Below are 26,416 nucleotides of genomic sequence, written 5' to 3' on the forward strand. Positions count from 1 at the left end.
AGCAGAGGTTGCTGTTCAGCTGGCACCAGTCCCTCTGAATATGAAAGGGGGACCTTGGGCTTGGGACCCAGAGCTCTGAGGAGGGGGCACTGGCTGGCTGGTACTCTTGTCTTGGAGGAGGTGCCATGTGGCTGGTTCTGTGAGTGCTGGAGAACCGTGAACCGGGTCAGCTCCTGCTTCAGGAGGGAAGTGCTGCTGTAAGGGAAGCATTGCTGGGTGGTGCTCACGGGTCCAGCAGGAGACAAGGATCCCGGGAGGAAAACGGGAAGCAGCAAGCCCTTCCTCCTCCAACCTGGAAGTCGTCTTCGGGTTCCCCTCTTGGCAGAGCCTGAAAGGGCACAGCTGACAAATCAGATGTTTGCTTTGCAGGATCACAGAACAGACAGGGCAGGTGGGTTTGAGCTCAGAGATAATAACCACCTTCCACGACCTTTAGTTTTTAAATGCACTGATTCACTCATCTCCTGCATCTCATTTCTACAACACAGACCTCAGCCACTGCTGGTCTCTTGTGCTACCGTGCTCTTTCTTGTGATTACTCTGAATGCACAAGAGACACACGCTCCATCTTTCCAAGACCATGGCCTTGGTTCTGCGAGAGTTCCAAGGACCATGAATAGAAAATGGACATTGGGCAAAATATGAAGCAGGCATCAACTCCATCTTCCCTTCTGCTGCTCATTCAGTGTCAAGAACATTTTGTGATCCAAAAGAATAGAAAGAGACTCACACTCAGTAGTTTCCAGAAGTGGGCCGTGGTTTTTGTTTCCAAGGATTATTCAAAGTTATAAGTGAGATCATACAGTACTTGTCTTTCTCTGACTCATCTCGCTCAGCATAATGTACTCAGGGTCCATCCATGTGGTAGCAAACAGAGGATATCTTCCTTTCTCATGGCTGACTGGTATTCCATTGTGTACCACATCTTTTTGATCCATTCATCCCTTGATGGGCATTTGGTTGGTCCCATAGCTTGGCCGTTGGGAATAATGCTGTGATAAACATGGGAATGCAAATATCTCGTCGAAATCCTGTTTTCATTTCCTTTGGCTATATACCCAGTAGTGGAATTGCTGGATCCTATGGTAGATCTACTTTTAATTTTTTAAGGAACCTCCATATTGTTTTCCATTATGGTTGGGCCAATTTACATTCCCACCAACAGTGCTGTAGGGTTCCACATCCTCGCCAGCACCTTTTGTCTTTTGTCATCTTGATGACAGCCATTCTAACAGGTTTGTTAACTTTTAAAGGAGTTAAACCTATAAAAAACAAAGAGTAAAATGGTGGTTACCAGGAATGGGGGGTAAGAGTGATGGTGTTTAAGGACACATCTTATAACTAGCAGTTAATAAGCCATAGAGATCTAATGCACAGTAGAATGAATATGGAAACAATATGTACTACAGTGATGTAATGTGATCAATATTGCTACATTGGCAATCCTGTTACAGTATATAAATGTATCAAAGCAACAGACTATATGCCTTAAACTTATACAATAGTACATGTCAAATTTATTCAATAAAAATAAGTTATTTAAGGGGCCGGTCCGGTGGCGCAGCTGTTAAGTTCACACATTCCACTTCGGTGGCCCGGGGTTCGCCGGTTCGGATCCCAGGTGCAGACATGGCACCACTTGGCAAGCCATGCTGTGGTAGGCGTCCCACATGTAAAGTAGAGGAAGATGGGCACAATGTTCGCTCAGGGCCAGTCTTCCTCAGCAAAAAGAGGAGGATTGGCAGTAGTTAGCTCAAGGCTACTCTTCCTCAAAAAAAAAAAAAAATAGTAATAATAAGTTATTTAAGGAAAGTCTTAGCAAGGGGGAAACAAAATTCAACAGTTAGTAGCAGAAGAAAAATCAGTCCCTTTTGAGATTTTTGTGAGGTTTCCAGTTTTCCGTCTTTATCTATATTTTGTCTGTGTGTTCTTGAGTGTGTGAGATTAATGAAGAGACGCGTGCGTCTCTCCACGTGCGTGACTCTTGCCAGTTCACTGGGCTAATTGGTGATGCATCTCCTGTGCTCCTTGGTGATGAGGAAGGAGCCAAACGCTCAGGGGAAGATGGGCAGGCAGGCGTCGCCTCTCCCCTCGCTCCGTCTCAGCCCGAGCGACCCCGCTGTCCTGGAGCTGGCTTGTCCCCATGCTCATTCCAGTCCCTGGGGAGAGAGAGCAGCAACCTTGATACACAGACCTGGTCCCCTGCCCAGGAGGCTGCCTGAGGTTCAAGAAGCATGGCGCCCAGAAGCCCACTTCTTTCTCTGTATTTTGTTGATATTGTTTGTAGTGACTCACTTTCGATTATAACCAGAAACTTGCCAAAGGATCTGGGTGCTGCCAGCATTTTTCCTCTGATTTCTTGTTGTGGATACAAACGCTGTTGTCTCTGGAACATCACTGTCCTGATAATTGGACAGGGGCGCTGCACCGCCCTGGCTAAGGGAGAAAAAAAACAGCACGAGGTAGTGGAATGAGCCAGCACACGGGGCCAGGAAAACCTGGGTTCCAACCCCTTATCTGCAGCTCAGCGGCCGAGTAACATTGGAAAGGACGCGACTCTTCGTGGGTTAGGACTCCGGCCTCCTCTGGCGGACAGTCAGTCCTCTAGCCGGGGACGCCGAGCTCGGAGCCTGACGGGATTTCTGATTCTCTCCTTCTTGACATGCCTACTTTTTCAGAGGTCCCCAATCCAGTGCTGGTGGCTGGATGTAGGGGATGGTGGGCGCCCCTTGGGATGGTGGAGCATGGGAGCTGGCTCGTACCAGCCAGCAAGACCCATTTCTACACGACTCTTCCCAGCTCCACATTCAGTGACTTGAGCTTAGTGGTGTGACAGCAGGAGTGTTTATGCTGCGGAAATCAACCCCTGCTAAAACCAAGGCTCATCTTTATTTTCCAGAGAGCAGGTTGTGCACGTTTACCAGCACACCATTGCCTTCTTGGACCATCACGGCCTTGAGGGGGTGCGAGTCGCTGTTGGCAACTACTGGCCGTCTAGAGACAGAGTTCTGGCCCTGCCGTTTCCTAGCTGACAGACATATTTTCAAGTTGTATAAGCAGTCTGTGCCTCAGTTTCCTCATCTGTAAGTAGTGGATAGTCATAAATCTTACCTGGAGGCAGGTCTACCATGAAGCTAATGCAACGTACACTCCAGGACCCTCACTCACCAGGCTCCTTTCTAAGACCCAGTGCAGACTGGAGAAATTCTGTGTTTTTAATTGTACTCTGTTTATTAACGAGGGCCCCCAGATCTGCTCTTCTGCTTATGTGTGAGATTATCAGGAGGTGTCAGGTAGATAATGCACGTAGAGTGATTCATGCCGAGCCTGGCACGTGTGAGTGTTAGCTCTCACGTCACTTCAGAAGTCTCGGTGAAGAACTGCGGCTGGCGAGGAGGGCTGCGGAATGGGGCTCGAGGGAGGCAGGGCGGTGGGTCAGAGCTGATGTGGCCCAAGTCACCAGACAGGACTCATATGAGGAGAAATCTGGAATTTCTGAAACGAAAGGGAACGTGGTGAAGCCAAGCGCTAAACAGACGGGAGACGGAGCCCTGCAGCAGGGAGTCTGTGCTTCTGAGCATCACCCGGGGGAGCCAAGAGGGAGGCTCCCCCAGGCGCTCGCCCCACCCAGAGCTGGCACCATGCTGACGGCTAGCCTGCGGCCTGAGAACCAAGAACTAGAAGCCAGGTCTTGGTTGAAGTCCAGCTTTGCACTCCCCAAGCTTGTTCTGATTATCCCTTGCTGCACGATAAACCACAGTCTGCGGGTTGACTGGCCCAGCCGGGCAGTTTGCCCTTGATGACCTCATGGGGTTGCCATCAGGTGGTGCCTGGATGGAGTCATCCAAAGGCTGAACTGGGCTGACATCCAAGATGGTGCATCCGTGTGGATGGCAGCTGACGTGGGCGGTTAGCTGCAAGCCGCATGTGAGGGTCCACATTCGGCCTTTCCATCTGGTCTGGGCTTCCTATGACACGGTGCGTGGGTTCTGAGAGGGGACGTCTGCAAGGCAAGGGGTCCAAGAATCCCGGGTGGAAGGCTTTTTACGAGCAGGCATCAGAGGTCTCAGGTGACCACTTATGTCACTTTCTGTTGGTCCAGCGAGTCCCTAAGGCCAGTTCAGATTCAAGGAGGGGGATTAGACTCCACCTCATCAACAGGGGCTCGGTGAGGCCCCCCGGAGAAGCGCACGTGAGGTGGGAGAGATCGCTGTGGCCCCTTTGGGAAACACAGTCTGCCACCTTCCTTTGCTTCCCTGAGTCTCAAAGTTCTGTGTCTACAAAAAGGAGATGTGATAAGACCAACCTCGCAGCACTGCTGGAAGAGCAACTGGGGAGGGTGGAACTCTCTAGAACCTGCTTCTCAGTGTGAACTACAGAGAAACACGCATTTGTGCACGGGGAGGTATGGACAAGGACGAGTGTTACTGCATGCTTTTAAAAAGTAAAATATGGAAAAATGTAAATGTCTCAATTTACAGAGTTCCTTCATCTGTAAAATGGAATCGTCATAAAAGCTGTGGCCTAGGATTGCGGTGGAGCTCAAAAGAATCCGTTAGAAAATGTGCTTAAAATGGTGGTTCTCACCTGAGGGTGACTTGGCACCCCGGGGGACAATTGACAATGTCTGGAGATATTTCTGTTGTCACAGCTGGAGGGGAGGGCGCTGCTGGCATCTAGTGGGTAGACACCATGGCTGCCGCACATCCTCCAGTGCCCAGGACAGCCCGGGAACAAAGAAGACCAGCCGCAAAGGTTGACTCGGGAGTGCGGAGACTGAGGACCCTGGAACAGTGTCAGGCTCAGGGCAAGAGCCGCCTGGGCTGGTTGTTATTAAAATTATTTTCTGCCGGCGCACTGGTTGGTGACTGTGAGAACACAGCTGTGATCTTGTGACCCAGGCCACATGGTGGGTAGTTCTGAGAACATTCACTGAATGCATTATTCCTTCTGACCCAGGAAAGACAAAGCAGGAATGGAGCATTGTGTAAAAATGTTGTGTTTTGATTTAAAAGTAACAGAGCTTCCAGGAACTTAAAGTGAGGTTTAGAAGAAAAAAAAAATATGCTATCTAATACAGATGATTCCAAAGATACCAGAATATTCCTGTTGAGTGTCATAAACCAGAGGCCCATCGTAGCAACACGGAAGGTGCCACTGGATGCTCCTTCTGGAGAGGACTCTCTGCTCTGCCTCAAGGAGCGTTGGCAGCAGGCATCCTCCAGCTGTGAGCTCCTTGGGGTCCCTCAGTTTTAAGATGAGTCACTGAGTCACCCTCTTCTTGGGGCCGCCCCAGCTGATGACTAAGATGGTGGGTCCGGGACATTTTCGCCAAAGCAGGGCGCCTCTCCTGGGCATCTATCTTGGCTCCCGACCTCTCTGTTGCACTGGAAGAAGTGTCCTCAGGTTTGCGTCTGATCTAAGAGCTCCCCTCCCGCTCCTGTGTCCCTTCCGCTTTCCTTCACAGACATTACTGCCTCATAGACCTTTTGTCTTGGTGTCCGCTTTCCAGAGAGCTCCACGTTCACACCGTGTCGCTCGAAGGATAAGAGGGCGGCCTCTGGAGCCACAACAGCCTGGATTCAAATCGCAGATCCAGCCCCTTGTAGCTGTGCAAACTTGAACATGCCACTTAATCTTGGCTTGCCTCGGTTTTCTCATCTATACAGTGGGTATCATAACAATTCCTGTCTTGCTCGGTTCCTGTCAGGGTGAAACGAGTCCCTGCATGTAAGCCCTAGGAAAGGTGTGGGTAACACAAGAGCTTGATGCCAGCTTTACTCGTCACCAATGTGTGAAGCCCCGACTTGGGCTGTCTCTGCCCTGAGCTCCCTGCTCCCTCCCCTGCCTTCAGGTGGGCCATTTCCTCCCAAAACAGGAAAACAATCTCTAGGGATTGGATCGAGGGTTGTATTGGTCAGCTCGGGCTGCCTTAACAAGTTACCATAGACCCGGGGACCTGAACCACAGGAATGCATTTTCTTACAGCTCTGGAGGCTGGAAGTCTGAGACCCAGGTGTGGGCAGGGTCGGTTTCTCCTGAGGCCTCTCTCCGTGGCTTGCAGACAGCTGTCTCCTTGCTCGCTACGTCCTCACGTGGTCATCCCTCTGTGCACACACATCCCTGGTGTCTCTCTGTGTGTTCTAACCTCTTCCTACCCTAAGGGCCTCATTTTAACTTAACCGCCTCTGTAAGGACCATGCCTCCATGTAGAGCCGCCTTCTGAGGTCTTGGGAGCTAGTGCTTCAACGTATGAATTTGGGGGGCACAAACTCAGCCTGTAACAGAGCCATCTGATGCTCAACTCCACCCTCTCTGCACACTGCGCATCTCCCCTGACCTGGACCACTGACCTCCGGCCCCCGAGGCACGTCTGTGCTCGTGGCCGCGCCTCCTCCTCCTCAGGGTGTTCATTTAACACTTGCTTGTCTTCTGTCGGAAAAGTGTCTATTTTCCCTTAACAGACACCACTGAGGTAGGTGAAGTTGTCTCTCAATAAATTAGCCAGGCACAGTGAGCCGTGTAAGGTTCTCTTCCAATGAATCAGTCCCTTGTGGCTGGAGGACACTGCACCTCAGTTTATCATCTGGAAAGTGGGGTGATAGTACCTGCCTCATGGACTTCTCGTGCGGATTAAGTGGAACAAGGTATTCGAGGCTCGGCGTGCTGCCTGCGTACAGCAAACACGCAGTAAATATTACCCACCGCTCCCTTGTCACCACTATTATTAATGGTAACATTTTCGTCCAGGATAAAGACTAATCTCAAAAAGGTTATACCCAGCTTGAGCATTAGATCCAAATACTCTGTAGACTGTCTATTTTTGCCAAATTTAAGAGGGGGAGGAAACAGAATCTTAATATCCTTCGCTCTACCTCCTGGAAAAAAAAAAGGAAAGAGAAAAATATCAGAACATAAATTTTACCATGAATGTTGGTGATATTTAAATAAGATTTAAATTCACACAGCATTTAAACAGAAAAGAAGGAAATGGCATTAAATTCACAGAAGTGCCGGATTGCGCACACCAGAGTCAGAAACATGAACTGTATCCCCACCGTGGAGCAGAGCAGCGGGCTGGAAACTGACTAGGAGAGGGGTCCAGGCGTTTTAACGGATCGTTCCCTCAAACCCTCGGCATTGTGAAGTGGGAGTTAGTAAATTGACATGTATAGTTACTCGTATTCTAACGAGAAGGAATGAGCAATTCTTGTCACCTAGACCACTGCATTTCTCCCGTTCGTCTGCTGGAGGGGGAGCTTGTAATGTTTAACACTCCAATGCAGTGGCCAGGGAGACCAGGGAAATGATGGATGTCAGGGGACAGGAGGGGGAAGTTCTGCCCCATCTGGCTCTTGCAGGAACACATCTCCTCTCGTCCGTGGAGCCCAGGATGCGGTCGGGGCCACGTCCACCCTTGGGCGACTAGGCTGTGTCTTCTCAACTGAAGGTCAGCCCAGTCTTAGGTCAGGTTCTCTGGAGCTGAGCCTGAGCCAGGCGCCGTGTGTACGAGGCTTAGTGAGGAAAGTCTCGTGGGAGAGACCCTAAGGGACGAGGGAGCTGGACAGAGCTGGGAAGAGGAGGGCCGAGACGGTAGTTTCCCGTGGCTGCTGTAACACACTGCTACAAGCTTGGTGTCTAAACCACAAAAATGCTTTCTCTCTCAGTTCTGGAGGCCAGAGGTCAAAATCCGGCTCCCTCGGGAACTCTGGGGAGAGTCTGTTCCTTGGTTCTTCCAGGAGCTCATGGCAGCTGGCACGTGTTGACTTGTGGCCACATCACTCCAGTGTCTGCCTCATCGTCACAAGGCCTTCTCCTCTTCTGTCGGAATCAAATCTCCCTCTGCCTCCCTCTTATAAGGACTCTGTGACAGTTGGGATAATCCAGGATAATCTCATCCCAAATCCTTAATTCCATCTACAAAGACCCTTTTTCCATAGAAGGTGCATTTCCAGGTTCCAGGGATTGGGACCCGATTTCTTTGGGAGTCATTACTCAGCTGACTACAGATGGGGATCAGGAGACTCTGCTCCCCTATGGGCCCTCTGGAGTTTGCAGTGTGCCACATGCCACAGAGGTTGTCCTCATATGCGCTTGTGCAGCCTGTGTTTGGCTGCCGGCTGCCCCAGCGGGGAGCAGGGCTGGGAAGACGTCTGAGCATCTCCAGGTGAGGCAGCTCCCATCTGCCGAGGGAAGTCCTCCAAGTTCTCTCTCTCTCCCCTCCGCCCTTCCCTTCTCCTCCTCCTATCTTCTTCTCCCCTCTTCCTCTTCTTGTTTCTCTCTTTCCCCCTCTCCCTCCTATCCTTCCTCCTGTTCTGCTTCCCCTAAACAGGCTTGAACATATTTGGAAGCCATAAGGAACAGGCAGAGCTCACAAGGCCACAGCAACCGTATCTTGCAGCCTCTGAGCTGAGTCACAAGTGCCACCAAAAAGAAAGATCTGTCACACCTACCTGCCGGGTCCCCTCCATGCAAAAATGACAACGAGCAGAGCCCAGCGGTACCGTAGACCCCAAACCGTGTGACTCACGAGCATTGGCACCCCGGGCAGGCCTCATTCCCCAAAACTCCCAAGCACGTAGGCTCAGTAAGACCCTTTGACTTACCGCTGAAGTCTCTGCCCCAGGAGACTCAATCTTTATATTCTGCTCAAATCCTTCTCCAGCGTCTCCCAAACCCTCCTCCAAGGTGAAGGCTGCAAGGCCACATGTGAGGCCTCCCTGGTTTGTGTTCACTTGGTCTGCATGCCATGTCAGTCACGACAAAATCATTAGTATCAGGAGGGGGTCCCATAAGTGAGCACTGGGGAGTGACGCGTGTGCAGCCTGTTTGTAACAGAGACCTCTGCCCCCAGAGCAGACCCCAGTTATATTCTTGGCTCGTTTTGAGTTTGCAAGAATTAGGATCCTTCGAGCCACCTCCTCATTATCTTATCTGTCTTCCTGTGTCTCATTCACCCAGCCCAGCCTGGTAAATGCGCTAATTTGGTGCATCGTGCCTTTATTAATACAGTAGTCAGAATATGTCTGTGCACGATGCAGCAGTGGGAATAAACTTGGTTACAGTGAAGGAACAAATAGAAATACCGGTGACTTAAAACAACAAAGTTGTACTTGTCACCCATGCCACCTGTCCCTTGCAGCTTTGTGGGTGTCACTACTTGTCACAGGCCCCCAGGAGCCAGGCTGACCAGGCAGCACCCACCAGCACTGCCAGACACCACGCGAGAGGGGCAGGCAGCTGTGGAAGGTCCCTTATCTGAAATTAGGTGTTCCCACAAGGAGGTGACACCTGTCACTCCTGCTCACAACTCATTGTCAAGATGGTCACAGCCCTGCGCAACAACAAGTGAGCTAGAAGGCCAGTCCTGCCATGAGCCTGGAGAAGAACCGCATGTTGTTGGCAAACACCTCTACTGATGGCCTCCATATACAGAGTGCAGACTGCAGCCGCGCACGGAGCCCAGAGCATCGTAGCGGGAGAGGCTGACAACCCCTCCAACCAAACGTATTTGTTGTGTTTATTGCTGGACGTCAACCTCCACACACATACACCTATGCTGCCTCCGCACCTGGCCCGTGTGGACCCGGGGCTGCAGGTCCCTGTCCTGGGTGTGGAGTGCCTCCCCCGCCTCCACTGAGGGGGCTGCTCACCTTTTCCCTCACCTCACCCTGCCACCAGCATCCAGCTCCCGCTTTCCTGTTACCCTGAGGAATAAACACTGAGTTTTAGATAAAACAAAAACAAAACACGAAGCCTTAGGGTTACATCCACAACGACACCTAGCACCCCCAGGCATCGCTTCTCTGGTCCACAGGAGCACTTCAGGGACGTGCTCGATGCCAAGAAGGAGCCGAGATGACCCCCAGACTCCTTTTCTTAGAACACGTGGTTTGGCAAAAGGGCTCAGAAAGTGAAAATCATGAAGCAGCCTGTTTCCCTGAAAATGTCTCAGTATTTCCCCCCTTCCTTCCTTCCTTCTTTTGCCTCTCTCTTTCTTTCTTTCATTCACTCTATCTCTCTAGCTCTCTCTGTCTCTGTCTCTCTGTGTCTATCTCTCGCTCTCTTTCTTTCTCCCTTTTCTTTCTTTCATTCTCTCTCTAGAAGTCAGCTCATCTGTGACAATTCAGCCTGACTTAGAATTGGAAGACTTGAAAGAGAAAAAGCCTAGGATTAAAGACTCACTGGTCCTGAAGCGAGGAGAGCCGTGGCCAGGCCGCGAGTCCAGTGAAGTCCCCTGAGCTTGTTCCATTCAGCTTCTCTAGCCAACTTCACTGCCTTTGCTGTTGGCAGAGGTCTAGGATGACAGCACCTCCAACTCACAAATGGACCTGCGTCCACGTTTCCCTCCAGAGTTATTGACCATCCCCTGGACAGCACACCTTCTAGTGTCCCACTGTGCGTGTCACATCCCCGCTGCCTCGCCGTGAAGATAAAGGGGCTGACACCGGTCATGCTTTTCATGATGTCTGAACAACCTAGTCGTTCCTGCTTTGTTTTTCTCATGCCCTCCAAGTGCCGGAGGGAGGTGTGCCTCCTGCAAAAGGAGACCGGGAGGAGCATTCGGGCAGGAATGTCGCACCTGCCAGAGAGGTGGCAGCCGGGTGCCAGCTGGGGCTGAGGGTGTCTTTCCCACTTTCCAGCTGTGCATCCTGGGGAAGCGTGACTTCCTGGCTCAGGCCCCGGGGTGATCATGGGGCCGTGAGGACAGCAGCCTGACCCCAAGTGGCTATGAGTCGTGACTGAGACCGTAGCTGTGGCGAGCCCAGCGCTGGTCCTGGCGTAGGAAGTGCTCAGTGAACGGGAGGGCTCCTTCCACTCGCCCGAGGGATCACCAGCCAGCCCCACCCTCACGGCCTCTGCTTCCACCCACCTCACCCCCTCTGCGTTCATCCCCTAGGGCTGCCGACACGAGTTACCGCACACCTGGCAGCTTCAAACACCACACACTTATTCTCTCCCAGTTCTGCAGGACAAAATCCAAAATCAGCTTCACTGGCCCAAAATCAAGGTGTGAGCAGGACCGCACTCCCTCCAGAGCTCCAGGAGAGGGTCCGTTGCTGTCCCGTCCAGCTTCTAGAGGTTAGTCCTGGGCCCCTCCTCCATCATCAAAGCCCAGAACAGCATCTCGCTTCAGGGGCACGTGGCCTTCCTTGGCTGCGGTTGTCAAATATCCCCCACCTCACTCTTATAAGGACCTGGGATTACATTTAGGACGGGGATAATCTAGGATAATCTGCCCATCTCAAGATCCCTCACTTAATCACGTCTGCAACGTCCTTTTTGCCACATATGGGTTCCAGGAGTTAGGGCTTGATAGCTCTGGAGGCCGTTGTTCAGCCCACCACACCACCCCCAAGACCTGCCCCGACGCTCACTGAGGATGAGGTGAACTCTTTTGAAGAGCTGGGAGACAGAGACACGAGGACAAAATCCTTTCATTGAACTTGGTTCTCCCCTCGGACGTCGGCAGAGAGGAGCCGGCTTGTGTGGGGGCGGCAGTTGAGTACGTGGACCCCCCAGGACCGAGTCGTGGTGGCTCTCCTCCTTCCTGGGGGAGTGACCGTGGTCAAGCTCCTTTATGCTCAGTTTCCCCGTCTGGAATATGGGGCCCACAGGAGTGCCCATCTTGTGGTGGCCCTGAGGATGACGTCGGCTGGCGTGCCTGGATTAACGTGTGCACGTCCTCTGGAAAGCAGGGCCTGTGGCACGGAGTTGAGTGCAGGTGGGCATTTGGGGAGTGACTCCAGGAAGCAGAGTGGGGGCAGGGGCAGGACAGGACATGCGGAAGGAAGAGAAGCCAAAGGAGGGCAATTACCTCTGTGGGCAAGTGGCGGGCATGCCATTGAGACTCTCTAGGGAACCATGAGGAATATCTCCGAATCCGCCCCACAGCTGAGATGGGAGGCTGTATGCACTTGATTTATTGCAGAAGTTCTCAGGAGAAATTCACATGGGAGCGAAGGAAGCAGGATGCAGAAAGGAGAGAAGCTGAGCAAGGACAGTTTCCGAGGAAATCCACGTCGGCCAGATGCCAGGAGGAGCTCTGGCGAGTGAACTGTGCACGCAGTTTGTTCCTCCTTGAGCATACCAGGAAGTCACCAGGCAAAGAGGTGGGGTGGGTGGCACACAGCACCCAGGCCACTCTGAGGGACAGCTCCAGCCACCTAAGGGCATAACTTGTCTGGGATGCACCTGCAGTGCCTGAGGGGTGAGTGTACCGACCCATAAGCGATCCCAGGAGAGGTGGTGGCCCCACAGCATCTGTTATCACACCCGCCATTTCTGCCATATCAGAAAGCAAGAACCAATGTCCACACTAAGACATACTCCTCACAATGGTGCCCCCAAAACAGCTGTGGCACGTCCATTTCCTCCTCCACTGTCTCCTGCTATTCCTTTGGCTATGGGATATGATAAAGCTCATGCGTCCCCTCTCTGACCTCCTTACAGGTTTCTGACAGGTGTGACTACGTCTTCGTCAACGGGAAAGAAATGAAGGGCAAGGTGAACGTGGTGGTGAACTTCACCTACCAGCACCTGCACAGTCCTCTGGAGATGACGGTGTGGGTCCCCCGGCTCCCGCTGCAGATCGAGGTCTCCGACACCGAGCTCAATCAGATCAAGGGCTGGAGAGTGCCCATCGTCTCCAACAAAAGGTGGGTGAGCGAGTCCAGTCTCCATAAGAGAGGCCCAACTCAAATGTGCTCCAGCTAAAATGGAAATTTAGAGGGTGCCTCATTTCAGCCACGACTGGATCTGGGGATTCAAATAAACTCCTAAGGACTGGGTCTCTCTCTGCCTCTCGGCTCTGGTTTGCTTTGTGTTGGCTTCATCCTCTATCAGGCTTTTCTCAGGAGGTTCCAGACTTCCATTCCATGTTCTCTGCAGTTCCACAGAAAGTGCATCCTCTCTTTCCCAGTAATTCCAGCAAAAGTCATGGAGTTGAGTCTTATCTTCACTTGGGTTGTGTGCCCATCCCTAATCTAATCACCGCAGCCAAGGGGATAGCAAGCACTGATTGGCTGGTTAGACTTGAGCCACAACCCCTTGGCTGGAACCTGGGGAGCTAGAGGAAGAGGTAACCTCTGCCTGAACTAACACATCAGTTCCAGAAGAACGGGAGAATTGATTCTGGGGGACACAAACAACAGATGTCCACTGGAGAGACATCTGAACAGATTCTCCCTGACTTGGGCAGCCTCTCCAGGCCCCCGGTTCAGAAGCTCTGAGATCGCTTTGCCTTGGGAAGATGAAGAACAAAGCTGGTCACCTGTGTGCCTGGTCTATCATTCTGATGGTGCGTGATAGAGTGAGAAGTCCCCATCATCCACGTCAGGCAACAGGCCTCACATACAAAGAGAGTTTTAGAAGCTCAGGCTCTGTGTTCAGAGACTTTGTCATCTCAGAGAAAACCATGCTTAAGGATCCATATATAAGTGATCTGTAGAAAGCCAAAAGTGAGCCTATGCAGAGTTAGAGAAGGAGATATTCCTGGAGGCTGTGTACTCAGCGGGGGGTAGGGAATTGGTACTTACCTGAGGGATGACGTTTATATTCCTTCCCTTGGAAGTCCACCACTTTCAGTCCTTGCGGCCCCTGGGAGAGGGGATGGCTTTAAAGATGAAGGCAGTGGGTCCCATGTGCAGCTGGAAGATGGTTTCGACAATGATCCCTTTCTTACCTGCTGGGGTTTCTGGTGTTGAGTTGGAGGGTGAAGTTAGGAGAGATAATGGATGCTACTGAGGGCACACAACTGCAGGGAAAAACTCACTAAAGAACTGGCCGAATCTGATGGTGGCACATCCAGATGCCTTCACAGCTGTCCAGCTCAGATGCGGCAACAGAACTAGTTTGAGAGGTGAGCAGCCGTTGTTCTGATGAAGACTGCAGTGATGCTGGAAAGGGCTGCTGCCCATAAGGTATCAGGCATTGAGGGAGCAGCTAACACCTGTCTCCTGGCCAAACCATCCTGGCCATTTCTACATTCGTTATCACGAATTCATCTTCCCCTGAGTTCAATACCTCCTTTGTATACTGGTTTATAGGGCTCTACCAGTCACCCATAGCCCTATTATATTAGTTATCTATTGCTATAAAATTTAATGACCTTTCTCAAAACTTAGTGGCTTAGAAGAGAAACATGTACTGTCTCACAGTTTCTCTGGATTGGGAATCCAGGTACAGCTTAGCTGGGTCTCTTACAGGCTGCAGTCCGGTTGTCAGCCGGGGCTGCAGTCTCATCTCAGGGCTCATGTGGGGAAGGGTCTGCATCCGAGTTCATGCAGTTGTTGGCAGGTCTCAGCTCCTCACAGGATGTTGAACTGAGGGCCCCTGTTCCCCATTGGCCCCCTCTTGTTTCTAGCCATGTGGAGATCTCCAAAGGGCCACTCACAACATGGTGGCCTGCTTAGTCAGAGCAAGCAAGAGAGAACGAAGGAAACAGTGCCGAGCAAGACAGAAGTCATAGTCTTTTCAAACCTAATCTTGGAAGTGACATCCTATAACTTTTGCTATAATTTTTCACTGGAAGCAAATTACTAGGTCCAGCCCACATTCAAATGGAGGGGAGTCCACAAAGTGGATACCAGGAGGTGGGGATTTAGGGGGACACCTTAGAACCCTGCTTACTGCACCAATCCATTCCAACTGGTCAGTACTCGTGCCATACCAGTGGTCAAATATCCTGAGAATTACTCTGGGTGTCTGTCACACCAGCCTGGGAACTCCCTGAATGGGAGGGCTCGTGGCCCACCCACCGTCACACACAGCCCCTGACTGTTGTCCCAGCAAGTCGGTGTCTGTTAAACTGAACTGACCCTTTGACAGGCCAGCTCGGGACAGCGAGGAAGAGGATGAAGACGAGAGGAGGGGCCGAGGCTGCACGCTCCAATACCAGCACGCCATGGTGCGGGTCTTAACACAGTTTGTGGCCGAGGCAGCTGGCCCTGGGGGGCACCTGGCCCACCTGTTGGGCTCAGACTGGCAGGTGGACATCACAGAGCTGGTGAATGACTTCATGCAGGTGGAGGAGCCCCGGATCGCCAAGCTGCAAGGGGGACAAGTCCTGATTGGCCAAGAGCTTGGAATGACCACCATTCAGGTAAGAAATCCCCACGGGCGCGGGCTCTGTGTCTCTGCCTCATCCCTGCCCAGGTGAGAATTCGGCTGTTTGTCATTGCTCTGAACAATGTCTATTTCTAGGTGAGCAGACTGAAAGAAACTGTCAAGGAAATAATATAAGTGGTGTAACGAGCCAACAAGAGTCTTGAAATTCCTCACAAATGGCTTGCGTTTGAGAAACGCTGGTCTGGCTCCTCTGGTTGGGTCACGTCTGAAACTCCAATACACTGTTTGCCTCCAAGCCACGGTAGATGTTACCTTCTTGGGAACAGAGCCCTCGGGTGAGCTGACCTGATGGGAATCGTGGATGTGGCCAGCAGCTTCTTGCTTAGCCACTCCGTCTCACTGACCATTGTCGAGTAAAAGCTTCCCGTCCCGCCGTGATGTCGTGCTCCCTCTACCAAATCCCGACCTCAGGGCTGATGAAAACTGGAGCATTTCAGAAATGTGCAGGAGACAGGAACAAGGTTATTATGACACCGTTGGTCATGTGGGCACCTGCTCCTGGGAACGGGTGGGAGAGGACCAGTGTGCAGCATGGGAGTCGTGAAACAAGCACTTTCACAAAACACTGTCCTGGGAGGGGTGACGGGGGTTTAGTCATTGCCCTCCTGTCTGAGAACAAATTTTACTCCTCATATCTTCCCCATTTATAGGAGAGGCGATTATCCTGTTAGCCAATCAGTGAGGTTTCTAAAATAGTTGTGCATAAGGAAGCTTTATAAGTGAAACTATGTTGGATTGTGGAAGATTTAAAACATATCCATTCTGGGAAATTGGCTGGTATTGAAAAGAAAGCATTTTATTCAAGGAGGAAAATAAATTAGTTTGAATAGTCACCCAGGAGTCAGGGGCTCAGATGATCTCTAAAAGCTGAGAAGGTACAGTGTGGAAAGCAGGCTGGGCGTGAGCTGAAAGATGAAGACCATTTGGGGCCCTAAGTGTTAGGAAGTGGTGAGGAGTGTGGTGAAGAAGAGGCTGCTACTCATATCCAGAAGCAGCCAAGAGAAAATGCGAGCCCAGTATGGCCAGGTGTTGCAACTTTTCCAGAGAAGCTAGAAATCTATCTTTTTTTTTTTTTTTTGAGGAAGATTAGCCCTGAGCTAACATCTGCTGCCAATGCTGCTCTTTTTGCTGAGGAAGCCTGGCCCTGAGCTGACATCCTTACCCATCTTCCTCTACTTTATATGTGGAACGCCTACGACAGCATGGCTTGCCAAGCGGTGCATAGGTCCGTGCCTGGGATCTGAACCAGCGAATCCTGGGCCACCGAAGTGGAGTGCGTGAACTTAACCGCTGCATCACTGGGTCAGCCCCTAGAAATTTATCTTTTTACATGAAATCTTCTGTTTTTTTAAGGATGGCCATTAATTCCATTTTAAAATATTATTTACGTTGAACAAAACATATTTCCCTCCTAAACAAGAGTGTGCAACCTCCACAATTGACTTTTAGTTGAAAAATCTAAATTAAAGATCTAATTCATGCAATCAATCCATCGGCTAAACTGACACTGATGCCTAGAAACTGAACCAAGACGAAAACTTGGTATTAAGCACTCACTGTAAATGATAATTTCAGTGCAAGCAGGGAGTAGCACCGTGTTCAGAAGTCAGGTAGTAGGAGAGGGAAATGGGCCAGCATCCCATGCGTTCAACGTGGAAATTCTCCTGGTGGGGCATCTCTTCCTGAGACCTACTTCCTCCCTTTTATTTATTCCCACTGAGTCCTCCTGAGTTATGAATTCGCTTATCCATTTTCTTCTGGGAACTCATATCTCATGCTCACTGCCATTCAAATTGTCATAGCCAGACTTAGAAACTGAAGACGGTGTTTGGATAGAAATATAGAGCTTTGATAAATGAATTTAAGGAGTCCTGGGAAAACTGCTATCTTGACATACATCTTCATAAATATCCCCAAGAACCTGAAAAGAGAACTATGTCAAGAAAGCAGGTGAAAGAAGGATGCAACCCATTTCATCCAGAAGGTTAAGGATTCATGGGGAGCTGTCTAAATCAGCCCTTCATAACGTGGGGGAGGGGTGAGGAGACAGAGCTGTGACTCCACAGATGCTCTTCCAAAGCAGGATTTCCTCCTCAGGGTCTAAATTGAATGTAAGCTTCATTTCCCAGGTCATCACGGGGGTCCAGAGGAGAAGTGAGACTGTAGGGTGTGGGCAGCAGGCGGAGAATTGCAGCTATGCTTATCAGAGGATGCAGGCTGGTATTCCAACAGGCAGCTGAGCACCACTGCTCCGTGTTTCCCCAGGCGTGGAGTGTGACCTCCCAGGGACACACAGGAGGATCTAGGTAGCACCTGGACCAACAGTCTGTCCTTCTCATCACACATGGGTCATCACGTGTGTGAGAGAGAAATATGTAAATATATAACTAGCATATCGAAACATCGTTGTTTGATGCTATGAAGCTTTTTAACAAATTATTTAAGTCATGTAAATAATTTTAAACAAATATGCACTAAATACGGTAGAGATGGTCCGCGATGTAGAAGAATCATAAAGTTAGTACTCAAATGAATGAAAATGTTAATTTCTCCTTTCAAGGAGCCAGGTGGTGCATGATGGGTAATGGAGTTTGTATTTGCGTGGTGGGGGTGGGGTGTCAAGTCCTGCCCCATCCACTCCCTGACAGCATCTTGCTGTTACTTAAAAAGTAACTTTCAGGGGCTGGCCTGGTGGCGCAGCGGTTAAGTGCGCACATTCCCCTCTGGCGGCCCGGGGTTTGTCGGTTCAGATCCCGGGTGCAGACATGGTACTGCTTGTCAAGCCATGCTGTGGCAGGTGTCCCACATAGAAAGGAGAGGAAGATGGACACGGATGTTAGCTCAGGGCCAGTCTTCCTCAGCAAAAAGAGGAGGATTGGCAGCAGATGTTAGCTCAGGGCTAATCTTTCTCCAAAAAAAAAAAAAATATATATATATATATATATATATATATATACTTTCATAAGCAAGATGTATCTTTTAGAAGAAAGCTTCAGCGGGAAAGGCCCGCTTTTGTTCCATCTGGCTCATTTGTCATCTCAGTCCCTTCCCTGTGTGGAGCGTCATTCATGCTCCTGGAGAAATCTCTGGGACCACAGAAAGCTTTTCCTTGCCATGTTGGCTCTGCCTTTCAGATCCTGTCGCCTCTGTCGGACGCCATCTTGGCTGAAAAGACCATCACCGTGCTAGATGAGAAGGTAACAATCACAGACCTCGGGGTCCAGTTGGTGACAGGGCTGTCACTCTCCTTGCAGCTCAGCCCAGGGAGCAACAGAGCCATCTTCGCCACAGCGGTGGCTCAGGAACTTCTGCAAAGGCCCAAACAGGTATGGAGGGAGGGCTTGGGACAGATGGGGTGGGGTCCCACATCAGGAGGGTCCCACATCAGGAGGGTCACATATCAGGTGGGTCATATAGCAGGTAAAGTCACACATCAAGTGAGGTCACACACCAGGTGAGGTCACACATCAGGGGGGTCACACAGTGGGGTTGGGTCCCACGTCAGATGGGGTTGTTCATTGGGTAGAGTCCTGAATCGAGCAGGGTCACACATCAGGTGAGGTCGCATAGAGGGGTGAGGTCACACATTAGATTAGGCTACCCGTCAGGAGGAGTCATAAATCAGGGATCCCACAAAAGGATGGGATGGCACCTTGGTGTTTCTCAGTCTGGGAAGGGGCTTGTGAAACAATGGCTGCTTTGCCTCATGGCCTAGCCCCCCGGAACAGAGATGCCCAAAAACAAAGGCTGCAGTGCATAAAGGGTGGTAGGCCACCGGGAGACAGAGGGGCTGGCCAGAGGCTCCACTGCCCGTCCAGCGAATGCCTAGTGCACTCAGGAAGCCCCGGGCCGCTTCCAAAGGCCCTGGCACAGCGGCCCCGACACCGCTGTCCCCCAAGGGGCGGGGGGTGGAGGTGAGGGCGGAGGCAGATTCCAGACGGGGTCCAGAGCCTGCTGCGAGGTCCCTGCAAGGAGGACAGGCTAACAGGTCTGGGCGTCAGGAGGAGACAGGAGGAGAGAGAGCAGCGTTCGTTGCTTAGTTCAGGGCAGAAATAAAGAGCCCATGGTGATATCAATCGTGATCTCCTTTCTCTTTATTTAAAACCAGTGCGTGCTAAGAGAGGACGTGTTGTGTGTGTGCTGTGTATGTGTATGCACGTGTGTGTGTTTATGCTGTGTGTACATGTGTGCATTGTGTGTCTGTGTGTGTTTATGTGTTGACACAATGATTTCCAGACAAAGGGGACCGTTCACGGGACATTTGCAAGTGTTCTATGGTCCCCTCCCTCATCAGAGGTGAGTAAACATTATTTCTTAGAAGGAACATGGAGACTTTGGTGAACCTGCTCAACAACCAAAGACTGTGGTCTCCAGCGGTTGATTCTCTCTGTGCCCCGTGAGATGGGACCATCCTCCTGTGGGGTGTGGGAAGGGCTCCGACCCACGCAGGGAATTTTCCTGGCAGCTTCCCTTACAGGTCAGGGGCCCTTCCTGGAAGCTGTCCCCTGTTCAGGCAGTTCCCGCCTCGGCCCCTCTCACACCAGCCTTGTCCTGAGCGGGAAGCCTGCTGAGCCAACCGTGCCCCAGCCCACAGAGCCATCCCCTTTGCCCAACCTGTCCCTATCACTTAACGTCCCCCACCCCAGGTGTTAGCTGGTCCCTTGGCCTTTTCACTGTGGTCTTTGTGTGCAGGGTTTTGGATTAGAAAACACTTTAAAGTGGATGATCCCACTAACAGATATGCGTGCTTGCTAAAGGCAAACCTCCCTTTTCTCAGGCAGAATGCGAGTTCCAGATAGCAAAGGAGAAATAACCCGAGGCTTCTTTCTGTCTTCATGGGGTGATAAAACCAGGTTACCAGCACTTAGGAGTCAAGGAAGCAGCGACACAGTTAGAACAAGGCCAAAGAGCTAATTCCTTTCCGCCGTGCAGAGCTCACCACGCCCCCCTGAGGTTCGCCCCACCGTTGGCTTGGATGGCCCTTAGTCCCTGCGTGCAACTGGGCTCTGACATTTCAGTTGCAAGAAATCCAGCGTGCATTTGAATGTCCTGCTCCGATTTCACGGCAGGGTGGAAGAACCTGGTAAATCAGGGTCACGGCCGGCAGCTGTTGCCCTGGGTCTTGGCAGCATCTTCCAAGCCCATGTCTAACAATAGAAGTATCTCCAGGCTGAGCTGAGGGAGGAGCAGAGGCCACCACTCACACTTGAGGAGCCTTTCTTCTCACTTCCAAAGACTGAGCACCACCAGGGTAAATTCGCTTCTGTCCTGGTCAGGGGCTCTTTGGTCTCGAGAAAGAGAAACCCACCGAAGCAAGCTTACATAGCACGGCATTTATTACGAGGATTAGGGAACCCTCATAGACTCCAGCTGTGAGAACTTGGAGGAACTGGAGCATCAATGGTCTCTCTCAAGCTCACTTCCTCCTTCCCCTGTGACTTCCTTTTGGTCTGATCTCTTTTTCTCTCCCCACAGATAAATGCTGTGCCCAAACATTTGCTTACACGCTATCCATCGTGGTTGCTCCAGAATGGGGCTTCATTCCCCACTTTCTATGAGCTCCCACTCATCTTCCCAAGTTAAGTGCTTCTGTCCTGTCTTTCCTATTTCAAATTTGAGAGAGAGGGAGAGAAGGATGGGGAAGGAGAGAGATGCCATGGGCTCAGAGCCACTGAGGTTAATGACCCAACGGCAGCTGTCCCCCGTCCAATCAGCTGTAGCCGGGTGTGCAGGGCCAGGTGCCTCCTAGGGCAGGTCATCATTCTGGACTCCGGGCCAGGCAGGTTCTCCAAGAGGCGGGAGGAGGGAGGAAGCAATGGGCCTGCCAGTTCCCTGTCAGCACGATGACATCTTCACTGACATTGAAGGCTTGCCTTAAACTGGAGGTCAGCTCCTCTTCCCTGATCTCCCTGGTCTAACTAGTCCCGAGGAAAGTTGTCTCAAACAAGAAAGTAAAAAGGCAAGAGATTGGGGCGTGCACAGACCTTGGCCCTGGCCACTCTTTGGTCTCCCAGTTTCCCCCACCTGGTTGGGGTGGAGTGTGGGAGGAAGACAAAGACTCTCCAGATACAGTCCATCTTTCTGGCTGGTGCAAGTCCTCGCCTCCAAACCAGCTGTGTCCAAAGCTGGTACAAACTATTCCTGTGGACCAGAGGAGGCAGGACAGTGCAACCAGAGACAGCAGCGTCTCCGGGGCGTCCTTGTCCAGATGAGGGCTTTATCTGTGCTGTGCGTAATGAACGGAGACTCGGGCTTAAAGCAACTTAAAAATAACGCAATAAATACTTTTCATTTAAACAGGTAACACTTGTAAATGAGCCCACTAACCGGTAATATCCTTTGACATGCAATTTATTATCCCGCAGAAGCAGATCTTGCCCTGCCTCAAGAACCCATCTGTCCTTCAACACCTCGGGAAAAAAAAGCAAACCTTATTATGGAGTGTTTATAACTGGTCCTGTTTCATTGTCATTTTAATGTTGTTGTTGTCGTTTTCTTTTGGTTTTACATCTTTCTGAGAATTCATTTTCTTTCATACTCTTAGCACCTCTTAACTCTTTTTCTGTACTGCTTAAAACGTTTTTATTTGTTCTTGTCATACTATTTTTGCCACAGAGTGCCTATTTTGCTAAGACTTGGTGTTCCCTGAGCTTTGGGGCCCGTTTTGATTAACTGACTTACTTTATTCAACAGGAAGCGGCCATCAGTTGCTGGATCCAGTTCAGTGATGGCTCCGTCACTCCCTTGGATATTTACGATGGGAAAGACTTCTCCCTGATGGCCACATCCCTGGACGAGAAGGTGGTCTCCATCCACCATAATCCCAAATTCAAGTGGCCTATAATCGCTGCTGAAACCGAAGGACAGGGTGCTCTGGTAAGGATCGAAATGGTTATTAGTGAATCATGCCAGAAATCCAAGCGGAAGAGCGTGCTGGCTGTGGGAACAGCCAATATCAGAGTCAAATTTGGTCAAAATGATGCTAGCCCCAACACCAGCGACAGCAGACACATGGGAACAGGAGTTCACCTGGAAAATAACGTCAGTGACAGAAGACCCAAAAGACCCATGCAAGAATGGGGGAGTCAAGAGGGACAGCACTACAGCAGTTCCTCCGTGGGCCTCATGGAAGGAAGAGGCTCCACCACAGAGAGGTCAACCTTCCAGAAGAACAAAGGCCAGGAAAGCCTCTTAGATGATGACAGTGGTTTTCAGACCATCCCCGTTGACCTCACCAGCTTCCCTGCCCAGGTGGACCTCCCCAGAAGCAATGGGGACATGGATGAGAATGACCTCACGCAGGCATCCAAAGGGCTGAGTGACTTGGAAATTGGGATGTACGCTCTGTTGGGTGTCTTCTGCCTGGCCATTTTGGTCTTCCTAATAAACTGTGTGACCTTTGCATTGAAGTACAGGCACAAACAGGTTCCCTTTGAAGAGCAGGAAGGGTTGAGTCACTCCCATGACTGGGTTGGGTTGAGCCACCGGACAGAACTGTTGGAAAATCACATTAACTTCGCATCCTCCCGAGATGAGCAGATCACTGCCATTGACAGGGGCATGGATTTCGAAGAGAGTAAGTATCTCCTCAGCACAAACTCCCAAAAGAGCATCAATGGGCCGCTGTTCAAATCTTCAGGACCCATAGTCTCTGATGAGAATGATCAGAAAAATGAGCCCCCATCGTCCCCCACCTCAAAAAGGAAAAGAGTGAAATTTACCACCTTTGCCACCATCTCCACAGATGATGAGTGCCCCACCGTGAACTCCACGGGGACAAGTGGTGAGGCTAACATGAACTGGGTCTGCCAGGATCTGGACCCTGGAGAGTGCAAGGAGCTCCATGACTACATGGAAAGGTTACACGAAGACGTGTAAGCCGGACACTCGCCAATATTGGTCTCACTCACCTTTCAGCCTTTAATTTGAGGATGTGTGACAATGGTGCCCCTGGGGGAGACATGAAATGACAGGACAAGATGAGGGTGACCCTGGCAACAGAGGCCTAGGAAACGATCCTGGTGCAGCTGAGGAGGCCCCGAGTCAGAAGCAATGCACACATTCCAGTGTACAATGTCCTGGTCCGTATTAAGAGGTTTATCATGCATAGCAAGATTTTTAAAACTTGGAAGAAAAATGAGTTCTGAGTCACTGAGCTTCTGAGAGCTTCCAGGAAAGAAGGATTGTCAAAGCAATTTGGATGTTGTAAAATCCACGTGGCTCCCATAGTCAGCATCACAGAGGACGAAAGGAAGGCGAGACCTGGGGTGAGAGTAAGTGGATCAAGGAGAGGAAGCGTGTCATTTGAGTTGGAGCAGTGCATCTGCCTGTGCGCAGGATGACAGGCATGGTCCAGCGCCACAGTCAGCCCCTGGGAGGTGTGACTGAGTCATTATTCCCCAAAGACCCAGTGAAAGCAGGCCAGGGTATTGACAGACTAGGGCCATTGCTGACAAGGACCGAGAGAGAACAAGTGGGCAAATAGGCCACCAATATCTTTGTAACCAGATGCCAAGAACAAACAAACAAATGAAACCCTCTGAACGACTCAGAGCATTCCTCTGTCTGTAAACTAGGGACACGGGGCGTAGAATTTGTCAGGTTCAAAGAACCAAGATTTTCTTTTTTTTTAGCAAGTTCTCCATGTTCAGATTTGTATTTCTCCACTGCATTGCCAGCTTTCCAAAAGTCGTTGGTCACTTGCAGGCAGCGGGGGGCAGTTTCCAGCATTCATTGAGTCTCTTTCTTCCCCCACGGGCTTTGTGTCAGCAACCTGGTGATGTGCCATAGAGAAGTCCCCAGTGGGCGGACTGCACATGCTCTCCTTCCTGGAAGAGGCTGGTCTGTGAGGGTAAGCGGTACCCACAAGGAATTCAACACCCAGCGAGGCTCCTTTCCTCTCGCTTTGCTAGGAAGCAGAGAGGGAGGTTTTGTGACGGGTCTGTCGACAGTCACGTCGCGTCTCCTGTCCAAGGCTATTGAGACAAATGTGGGTGTCCATGTGGAGTGCACAGGTTGTGGAGAGTGGGGACTCTGAGTGTGTAAGAGGCAAGTTGGGCAGGAAGCCTGTCCCCACTCCCATTCGTGCAGAACGTAAGGCTTCCCCACCCTGGAGAGACGGAGGGAGACAAGGTGCCAACATGTGGGGCAGAGAGAGAGGTAATGCAAGTGTTTGGTTCCAAAGTCGGTCCTGGAAGATTTAATGTTGCTTGAAATCTGAAGGACTCTTGAGCATCTCTACAACCCCTCAGATGCAAAGCCGGTAAAATGGAGGTGGAGGGAGAGAAGAGCGGACTCTTACCCCATCTCACCCTCATGGCAGAGGATGGTGGTGGAATCCTTGCCAACTGGTACGATCCTGAGAACCACAGCGGCGGGAAGCACAGAGAGCCCAGGCTGTAGAGGCAATTTCTCTCTCCCTGTTTTTTTCCTTTGTATCATTTTCTGATCTCTTTAGATCTCTTCTCTAATTTCTCTCTTTCTCTGTGTGTCTCTCTGTCTCTGTGTGTCTCTGAACCTATCTCTCTGCTTCATCTCTTTCTCTGTCTCTCTCTGTGTGTCTGTGTGTGTGTGTGTGTGTCTCCCTCCCTCTCTCCCTCTCTCTCCTTCTCTCTCTCTCTCTATAAATGCATATAATTAAACTCTCCTTGGATCGCGTATGTAAATTCCAGCCATTCACTCTCTCAACCTTCGCACTCTCCCTCCAACTCAGGTGCTATCCGTTTGCGCTGAGACTGGGATTCCAGCAGCCATAAGCCACCTGCTCCTGTCCCCAAGTTTACTTACCTGGTCTGGTTGGGTGATTAAGCTGTCACCCCTTTGCGATGAGAATCCTTTGCTTTCAGTCGCCCCCCATTTCTTTCATCCTCACCCCGTGAAGCTTCGGTTAACACCGCGGCACTGCCTACTCTCCATCCCCGTGCGTGCAGAATGTATTGGAGACTGTAAGAATGTAATCTGTTTATAAACTCACCGACTGTAAATATAAAGTTTGCATTCAGCGGCTTTATGGCTGTCCTTTGTCTTTCTACACGCTGACCCCATCCAAGGGGCTGGTGTCACTTGCAAATGGCTCTCCAAACACTGTGGCTTTTGGGAAATGAAAATGCAGATCTAAGGATCCCAGCACAATCCAATTACCCTCTTACATCGGGTAATGCCGCTCTGCGCGTTGAGGCGATGTTGACACATGATGACAAAGTGCATTGTGTCCTAAGTCTCTCTCCTCCGGGACCCGAAAGATCTGCAGATAAATCACACGCGCTAAGAGCCCGCTGACGGATGGCGGCAAGGGGGCGCCGTGGCAGGCGAGCGTGTACCCCCGCCTCCATCTGGGCTGCAGCGGGGGCAACTGCTCTGTCCTTTCTTGGATCTCACGCAGACATTCAGATGTCAACTTCCTCAGGTGTGTAAGCGCCCACGGTGACTCTGGACTGGGTGAAAGAAAGAATGATCTTTAGATTCCCCTAATAATCAAACGCCGCAGCCCAAGACGATTCCACAGAAAGAGAAGTTGCACGAAATCCTTGTATTCATGCAAACAATATCGAGTGATGGATCATTAATTTATTCAGCCAGTATTTGTTGAGCACCTGCTGTGTGCTAGGAACTCTTGCAAGCACGGTAGATAGAGCAGTAAACATGACAGACCCAGGCCTCTCTCAAAGACCTTATCTTTAGTGGGGGTGGGCAATAAACGACAAACAAAATAGTTTTCAGATCGTCCTAAAAAAGGACGTAAAATTAGTGTATGGAATAGAGAAGGATTGAGTAAACTTTTAACTCTTTGGCCTAAAAAATCTGGATTGCTGTCTTCTCTCAATAATTAAGACACTCTGTCAGAATGGGGCTTACCACCCAAGTTGGCCCTAGCTGGACAGAGTGGATGTGCTGCTGTGGCTTCCGGGCTGCAGGCCCCTCCACGCCCAGCAGGTCTTCCTGACCCAGACTGCAAATTTCGTTTGCCGTCTAGCTCACCACTTTGTTTATAATAGGGGAGTATTTCTCCCTGGGCATATCTCTGCTCTAAATTGTGGAAAGCAAATATAAATGGAAGGAGCTGTGTGTTCTCAAGACAATTAGGAAAAGCATATTGCTTTATGAAAGACAGAATACCCCTATGTGTCTCCTAGGAAAATGAAGAACGTCGTTGTCTGAAGAGGACAACATAAGATGCCATTATCACACAGCCTGTATTGTGATCTCTGTGCCCAGAATTCAAGAAAGAAATGATACAAAAGTCTTAACAAACTGACTTTTCAACAGGGTGTCATTTTGAATGGGAATA

At 50.7% G+C, this 26,416-nt stretch overlaps 1 protein-coding gene across 1 annotated transcript in view; it reads left to right on the forward strand.

Moving 5' to 3' along the window:
• TMEM132D (transmembrane protein 132D) overlaps positions 1 to 23,265 on the forward strand; it is a 595,229-nt gene extending 571,964 nt beyond the window's left edge. Inside the window, exons 6-9 of the mRNA XM_046638733.1 lie at positions 12,454 to 12,659; positions 14,830 to 15,103; positions 18,264 to 18,455; positions 21,823 to 23,265. Coding sequence (XP_046494689.1) covers positions 12,454 to 12,659; positions 14,830 to 15,103; positions 18,264 to 18,455; positions 21,823 to 23,007 — 1,857 coding nt within the window. The 3' untranslated portion in view covers positions 23,008 to 23,265. The remainder of the gene's footprint in view (positions 1 to 12,453; positions 12,660 to 14,829; positions 15,104 to 18,263; positions 18,456 to 21,822) is intronic.
• The last annotated feature ends 3,151 nt before the right edge of the window (positions 23,266 to 26,416 follow it).

The sequence above is a fragment of the Equus quagga genome, chromosome 15 (assembly GCF_021613505.1).
Source record: "Equus quagga isolate Etosha38 chromosome 15, UCLA_HA_Equagga_1.0, whole genome shotgun sequence".
Lineage (NCBI taxonomy): Eukaryota > Metazoa > Chordata > Mammalia > Perissodactyla > Equidae > Equus > Equus quagga.